This window comes from Ostrea edulis, chromosome 4 (assembly GCF_947568905.1).
Source record: "Ostrea edulis chromosome 4, xbOstEdul1.1, whole genome shotgun sequence".
Lineage (NCBI taxonomy): Eukaryota > Metazoa > Mollusca > Bivalvia > Ostreida > Ostreidae > Ostrea > Ostrea edulis.
In genome coordinates, this window is record NC_079167.1 from 73,575,967 (window position 1) to 73,584,169 (window position 8,203).

General features: G+C 34.6%; 1 protein-coding gene across 1 annotated transcript; it reads left to right on the plus strand.

Moving 5' to 3' along the window:
• Positions 1-548: 548 nt before the first annotated feature.
• On the plus strand, positions 549-7,934 carry LOC125672362 (uncharacterized). Its single transcript, XM_048908609.2, has 6 exons — positions 549-689; positions 2,317-2,347; positions 2,647-2,708; positions 3,582-3,624; positions 5,370-5,474; positions 7,779-7,934. The coding sequence occupies exons 1-6, from the start codon at positions 593-595 to the stop codon at positions 7,840-7,842; spliced, it is 402 nt and encodes a 133-aa protein (XP_048764566.2). The 5' UTR covers positions 549-592; the 3' UTR covers positions 7,843-7,934.
• Positions 7,935-8,203: the final 269 nt, after the last annotated feature.

Genomic DNA, 8,203 nt, shown 5'->3' on the forward strand with positions numbered 1-8,203 from the left:
GTATCTGGGTTATCTCTTTCATCAATAAAAACTGGGCGCCACTAGATAACTGAAAAAAATTTGAGTGTGGCGGAAAACGGCAAAACAATCAATCAATGCATGTACAAAATCTAGTTATTAGTTATATACTGAAATAGTATGAATTCGGCTGTATGAATTCGATAGATGTCGTGATTCAAATAGTTTGCTCACCTATTTTTGTTGTTGAGATTTTTCTTTGTTGTTGGTAAGGGCACAAAACTGTGTCAGGTAAAACAGGATCTAATGTTGATTGATGATTTCCGAGCGTGATGATCACTAAAATCTCGGTGGCCGTCTTAAATTCTGAATTCTAAAAAGCGTTTATATGATTTACCTCTTATAAACATGCTTGCTTGGTGTGAAAGATGATGTAATATAATTATCTATAATTTGTCTCAACTTTTAATGAGGTATATAGGCAATATATTTAGTAACACACATCCAAAGCTTTTTTGATCTATGATGATTAAAATCATCAATCACCAACCTACACTTTATATAGTCTTAAATAGGACGAACGAAATACTTTCGTTTGTTCCACAAACAACAATAACGAACTGGTAACTGTTACATGTATAGAGGGACCATGGAATTGAAATATTTGATATTTTTTATTTTCCTCATTTCCTTGGTAGATAACAGTGGTTCCAGAATTTGCTGCTCTAAAGGTGAGATCAACCTCTTCTGTAATTTATACCTGAATTTACAATTTCAACGAAAACTTATATTTACATAAAGATGAGCTTATGATTATACTTATAACTGAACTTAAAAATAATACTTAAATGGGAACTTATGATCATACTTAAACGTGAAGTTTTAAGTATTCAAAAATGAACAAATATATTAATTGTATTTGAAAAATTTGAATTGTATTTAAACGCGAAATTATTATATTTAAACGTGAAATTATTATCGTATTTAAACGCAAAATTATCATTTTATCTAAAAGGGAATTTATAACCGTATAATAAAAGGAGGATTCCTGTCATTATTCAGACGAATTCGAGGTTGTATGCCTGATGTGTTTATTTTCTTCAATCATAAACCGTGTGGGTCATGGAGACAGTACTGTTTCTTACTTGTAGTTGTAACATTGAACGCTAGAATGGGGTCTAGTGTGCGTGAATTATAGGGGACTCTATTTCTTTGAATTAACAGCGTAGTAAAATATCACTTATTCCTTCATTTGAAAAGTACTAACCACTGATTCCAAACGAAAAATCAAACAAAAACTAAAATAAAGAAAACAATTTCCAATGCTATGGAAACTCGTTACTGACAAAAGTATCAAGGTATAGTAAAGGATCAATTCAGAGTATCAAAAGAATAGACCTCTGGGGGAGAACAATTTTCCGGAAAAAGTCACATGACCAACACGGGTCATGGATGATATTCCCTCTGAATCATGCTGCCAGTTCCTTAAGCTCAAATTTACAAGGGGCCTCCTTGGCCAAGTGGTTAGAGCATCGCGCTCAAAATCACACGGCCTCTCACCTCTGGTCGGCGCCGGTTCGAATCCAGCTCGCGCCGGTAAGTGAGATAGTTTCCCAGTTTACTTTCGGAAGGTCGGTGGTCTCTTCCCAGGTACATTGTATCTGGGTTCTCTCTGTCACCAACACAAACTGGGTACCAGATAACTGAAAAATTGTTGAGTGTATCTCAAAACAATCAAATTTACAAACAAAGGAATAGATGCCGTCAACTTAAGCAACATTCTTCGTCATAAAAGAGTCCAGTCGTATATTCCTACTTATTACTCATAACTCCTATAAGCAATACAAAATAAAGAGTTGGGCAAACGCGGACCCCTGGACACACCAGAGGTGGAATCAGATGCCTAGTGGGAGTAAGTATCCCCTGTCAACCGGTCACACCCGCCTTTGTCCTGATCAGACAAAGAATGAAAGGCGGCGAAGAAACCATTTCATTCTTAAACGCAAACCAATGATTATGAAACGTGAAAATACAATCATGATAACCATGATGAAAATACAATCATGATAACCATGATGATTGTTTTTAAACATGAACTACTTACTAATCATGGTTGCAATGTCAAGTGCTTTGGTGAAGGAGTGATATACTGATAAATAGATAAGGGGGGAATTAATACATTTCTTTTAAAAAGAGAGAGAGAGAGAGAGAGAGAGAGAGACTAAGTGTCCCAAATCCATATACTATATTCTTATTTGTTTTAATTTCGATATGTAAGACACATATTTATTTCAATACGTAATTGAAAAACATTGTTATTTCTTAGTGCAAATATTAATGAGATTTTCTTTATTTCAGTTGGGATATGTCGAAATTGCAGATTCCCTTTGTAAGTTTATGTTAATCAAAATTGAAAAAGTGATAGTCTTTTGTTCATGAAGAAATATTCTTAAAATTGTGTAACACCTACAGGGGATTAGTTACTAACATTGGTTTCATATAGCAGGCTAAATTAGTGGTACATGAATGTCACTTATTGGCTATATCTTAATGATATGGTGAGTTTGTTCTAATTTTAGTAATTGGGTGAGTTTGTTTTGATTTTAGTAATATGTTGAGTTTGTTTTAATTTTAGTAACACGGTGAGTTTGTTTTAATTTTAATATTCTGAGTTTATTTTAATTCTAGTGTGAAATTGCCTAGATTACCCAGGAATTTGTTTAGACTACCGGCTTCTGTTTTTAAAAGACGTACGTATTAAACTTTTTTTATAGTCTTCTGAAGTAAAATTGAGTCTCAGAGTAGCAGTGTGGACAGTCTGCTTTCTGTAAAGTTGGGTCTGGTCATTGTACAGATATACAAAGGTCATGACAAAGACTGACCCGTAACACATGCTAGACTTGTCGCCTACCAGATAACTCACCGGGATACCTGTCTGTCAGTGACGTGTTTCATACCGATTGTTAGGCCGTTCTTGGCACACTGTCTACGGATAACTCCGTTTACCTGGATATGGGGCTCACGGCGGGTGTGCCCGGTCGACAGAAGATGTTTACTCCTCCAAGGCATGTATTGCTTACAGGAGTTACAGATGTATGAGATTGATCACTGTTCGTTATCTTCACCTTTCATATATTCAAAGTCAGCTCACATGTGACGCCACGGTTATCAGGAATCGCAAAATCCAACAGATGACAAAAAGCGCTGTAACAATGCCTATTGCTTTAAATCATGATGTGCTGACCTACGGCAATATCGCGGCTAGTTTTGTTTTCAAATTGAATGGAAACCACAAAATACCCAAATGTGAAAGTTGAAAAATGACGACAGCAGTATGCAAGTTGGAATGTAAAACTTATACGCTACCAATTTTGATCCACCAGAGGCGCGTTTCCACAAATAATGTCTTTTCACTGGTGTGTGATAGTTGCATAATGTTTGAATACGAACTATATATGTTGCTTATAATAGGCTCACGTCTACCTAAATTTACGTATTTCAAAATATCAATAGTGAAACTATGGTTTGTGAGCGACATAAATTTTCTAAAAAGGGCCACATTTGAAACATCCTTTATAAAATATGCCGTTATGTGCCACATTCATGTTTTGTTTTCTCAACAGGTAATAAAGGATGCAGGACTTTGCAGCAATGTTTACTCATGCAGTAATTATATTTAAATTATTATTCATTGATAAGCATTTATTTTTTATCTATTTATAATTATATTTATCGCACACTTAAGATTCCATTACAGTATGCCTAACACTTAACGTTGCTCATTTTTGTTAACATCAAATGTAACTAAATATGTTTTATTTTGGAGTAAGACAAGTTGCTTGCTGAAACGCAGTGCTCTCATTTAATGGGATTTAACTTTTCATGAAACCTACACGTTTTATTTCGTGTGTGTTAATCAATTTGTGATTCTAAGTTGAACACACCAGTCATTGAACTTTTTATTTTCCAACGAGACAACGAACCACATTCCTCCACTCGTACATATTTCACTCAATCCCTGAGACACGTATATATTATGATAGATTAACCTGTGATGGATTAAATCAAACGTACTCACTTCAACATGATTACAATTAATCATTTCAAGGGTTAGATTATTTACATTGGAATTCCGATACTAAATCAATTAAAGAAGTCCCGGACCACTTGAACCACACAAGTTTTCAATCACATTTATGATATAATTATTCATTAAGAATAAAGGAGAAAGTTATTATGTCTCCCGCTATACACTTTTGAGGAGTTCGTTGGAATATTTTACATTATAATGTTTTACAAAAATCATATTTAAATCGGTTACATGTGATAAATGTATTGTTTACTAACCATGCACCATTCTTAAGAAGTAAAATTTATTCAAAATCTTCTAAATGAGAAAAACAAACACAAAAAAACCCCTCTTATTATGACCTTAAACTTGACCTATAATTACACATCGACATCGTTTTATCTATTTACTATGAATTATCTATTTTCATTCATATAAAGATCCGATATATCCCAATGGATTTGAAATAAGACACTACAAATTCTTTCATATTTCATATTTTCTGTTTTACTGAACATGACGTTTCTGACAAACCAACCACTCAACTTTATGGCAAACTGGATGACTTCATTTTCTCTATCGTCAGCTTTTCCATATTTATGCTGCGATGTTCCATTATCACCTGCATACAGTGTTTATGTCTCTTAATAAGCGATTTGATACGGTAAATTATCCTCTGGGTATGACCAGTTTTTAAATCGAGGCAGGCTACTGACAAATAAGTTGACATTATTGGGGTGTCAACACTCCCGCGTAAACTCAACCTGTATTTGGTCGTTACTGTAGTGATGTTATTTGTACAACCAGCATTAGGATGAATGTTGTCTGACGTGTTTCATACCAATTATTAGACTGGGTTTTACATACTGCAAGATTTAGGGTTCACAGCGAGTGTGACCAGTCAACGAGGGGTGCTTACTCATCCTAGGAATCTTCTGTTTCCAGAGGTTTGAGTTTGCCATGTTCTAAATTTGGTATTCTTTATAGATTTTACGAGATTGATAACTATTTTTCAAGCTCAAAGTTTCTGTGGCGAGATGAAATTCTAATAACAATATCATTTTCTTTAAATAAAATCTTAGTACATCAATCCTTAAAACAATGCACGTTTTTGCAGTTTTAATATACATGTAAATGTATTCAAATTGCAAAAGTCCACTATCTTGACCAGGCAAACGGAAAAATCGGCAATCAAAATCAGTATTCAAAGGGCTGGCCAACAAGTCAGACAGCATTCAAAATTTTATCACAAGTAGAACATGTTCTGACACATCGAATCAGCTGAGACACACAAACACCATATGCATGCAGGTGATAATGGAGCATTTCTTTTATGTTTCAGACACCACTTAAACCGACTGAAACTTAAGCTACTTCAACAACGGAAAGCTGTTAGATCGACTCAGCACCTCTTGAAACCTGCCACCGTAAAACCTGTTCAACCCATGTAAGTATCATCTATAACATTTCAATGAATATTTCATTAAATTTGCAGTAGTATTTATTTCCCTATTGTTTAAATTTACAACTGATGTTGACACGTCATCAGTTTGAGGTGAAGTACCACGAACTTTTACCTATGCATGTCTCTTATACAGTTCAGAGCCTATGCAGGTAGATTTTAATCGTGCTAACAAGACAACATGTCTCTTATACAGTTCAGAGCCTATGCAGGTAGATTTTAATCGTGCTAACAAGACAACCACGTTTTCAGGTCATAGACGTAAGATTCGTGAATCTGACTTCTAATGCCGGATGCTTGACGAATGAACACTAACTACCTTCGAAATGTCTAACGTTTGATGGCGAAGCGAAGATTTTAACCACTTTCAATTTTAAAATACAGTGTACTTTTCTCATTACATCCCATATATTATTGGGTTTATCTGGGATACCCGTAACCGAATTTTTCTAGTATCATATTTAAGATTATGTAACTATTTAATCAATCTAATACGCAATTTCCGAGTTACCCAATAGTTCTTTCCCTTTGTGGAACTCTTACGCACAGCGAGACGCAAAATATACTATCGTTCACACGCGGTGGGTACAAATGCTTATCGCTGCCTTCAGATTTTGCCTTTAATAAGACCGATTATCAGACATGCAACCACCCAATCTGCAGGGACACACAATACTAGTAAGTTTATTAGAACTTAATAATAAATTAGCTCAAACAAAAATCGATAAGCACCATTTTTCTTTGAATAAAAATAATTTCATACTTAATTTAATGGCCTAATTCAAACAAATATTATTCCTGATATGATTGGTTTAATGTATATCAACGGCTGATAAAAACAAAATTTACACATTCATTACTTTTATCTGTATTTACATAGCTAGTCTATAGTATATGTATACATCTTGTACCCACCCAAGCGTTCAACAGATTACTGAACCTACCTCCATTACAAAAGAGCTGATATCTCGGAAGTTGCGTATGGCTGTTCAGCATAAATTTATCAAATCAAAATACTGCAGATCAGAGTTTCGCATGAGGATTTTAATGAGATAGAATGTCTGTGGATAATAGCAGTAGCTTGTGTCTCTATATCATTAAATAGCTGTCTATAAGATTAAGTTTTTAAAATTCCTAAAAAAGTTTCCCACATCCTTTAAAACGCATTTAAAAATAGCAGCTTAAATGTTCTAGAATTGGTTGTACCTTTACCTGATAAAGATACAAGGCTAACGACAGGTGTGACTGGTCGACAGGGGATGCTTACTCCTACTAAGCAACTGATCCCACCTCTGGTATGTCCAGGGTTCAGTGTTAGCCCAACTATTTATTTTGAATGCCTTTTAAGAATTACGAGAATGACCACTGTTCGTTATCTTCACGTCTCTGTAGACCTAATAAAAAATTAACTTATCTTACGATGACTTCTGTTTTGTACGTTGCGAGTCAATTAAAAAAAAATAAAAAAAATAAAAAAAAAAATATATATATATATATATATATCCCGTGAATATGGTGTTCATATTTCTCAACTGATTCAATTCACGAGAGCATGTACTGCTTATGACCTACATGTATCTTTAAATCGAGGCAGGCTACTGACAAATAGGTTGCTGTTACAGAAGTTTGATCAATCTTGTTTAAAGCCAGTTTTTCACAAATTGTATGGCCGTTACAATGATATATCAAATTACCACTTATCGCTGGTTTGAATGCTGCCTGGCATTTTTTTAAAATGCCAATTGTTATGTCATTCTTTACATAATAATTTTTCACTACGGTTTACTTCATTTATCTGCTCAAAAATAGGGCTCACAGCGGGTGTGACTGACCAACATGGGATGTTTACTCCTAAGCACCTGTTCCCACCTCTTGTGTGCCCAGAGGTCCATGTTTGCCCTACTCTTAATTTTATATTCTTTATAGGAATTGTAAGATTGATCATTGTTCGTTATCTTCACTTTTTCATGCTCTAGTACTACATTATACATGTATGATCATAATTCGAAGCATTCCACTAGCACTGTTCAATACATCTGAGAATATTGAAACGTGCGAACGAATTCCGAAATTGCACGAATTCATGCCGATCAATAGAAAATAATTCTTTTAAGTATATGATAAAAGAGACGTTCCACTTATACTGGAAAATATTGGCATCCGTTAGGTGTAGAATAAAAATATGCTCACAATTTTTACACTAAGTAATGCCAGTATTCATCCGTTTAATTTCAAACACCATAAGACATGAAATATCCTCTTCAAATGTATTTTCTGTTTTTTCAATAGGGAACCCATTCATATAACTAAACTGTTGGGAGCCACGCCCGATCAAATGCCGCATGGACGGTGAAGCGACGCCTGGTGACTTGTGCTGTATCGTTTATACTATGGATAATAGACTATTTGTTAAAAAGTTTTTTAAAATGAAATATTTCCAGTTAAGAGAAGTGTTACTCTATCATTGATTTCTAAGCATTTACTTGTATTTTGCAACTTTTCTGCATGAAGTTTTAAAATCCTCTGCGGTGAGCCCTATTTTTTTAACAGATAATTCAATCCTTAAAAGTGGATTGATTAATTAAATATTGTTTTACGTCCCTCTCGAGAATATTTCACTCATATGGAGACATCACCATTGCCGGTGAAGGGCTGCAAAATATAGGCCTATGCTCGGCACTTATGGCCATTGAGCAGGAAGGGATCTTTATCGT

Excerpts from the sequence above, each read along its gene's own strand:
- LOC125672362 (XM_048908609.2), top strand. The coding sequence starts at position 593 with ATGTATAGAGGGACCATGGAATTGAAATATTTGATATTTTTTATTTTC. Across the intron at positions 2,348-2,646 it reads CGAAATTGCAGATTCCCTTT|TGTGAAATTGCCTAGATTAC; the intron begins GTAAGTTTATGT and ends TTTTAATTCTAG. Across the intron at positions 3,625-5,369 it reads CAGCAATGTTTACTCATGCA|ACACCACTTAAACCGACTGA; the intron begins GTAATTATATTT and ends TTTATGTTTCAG.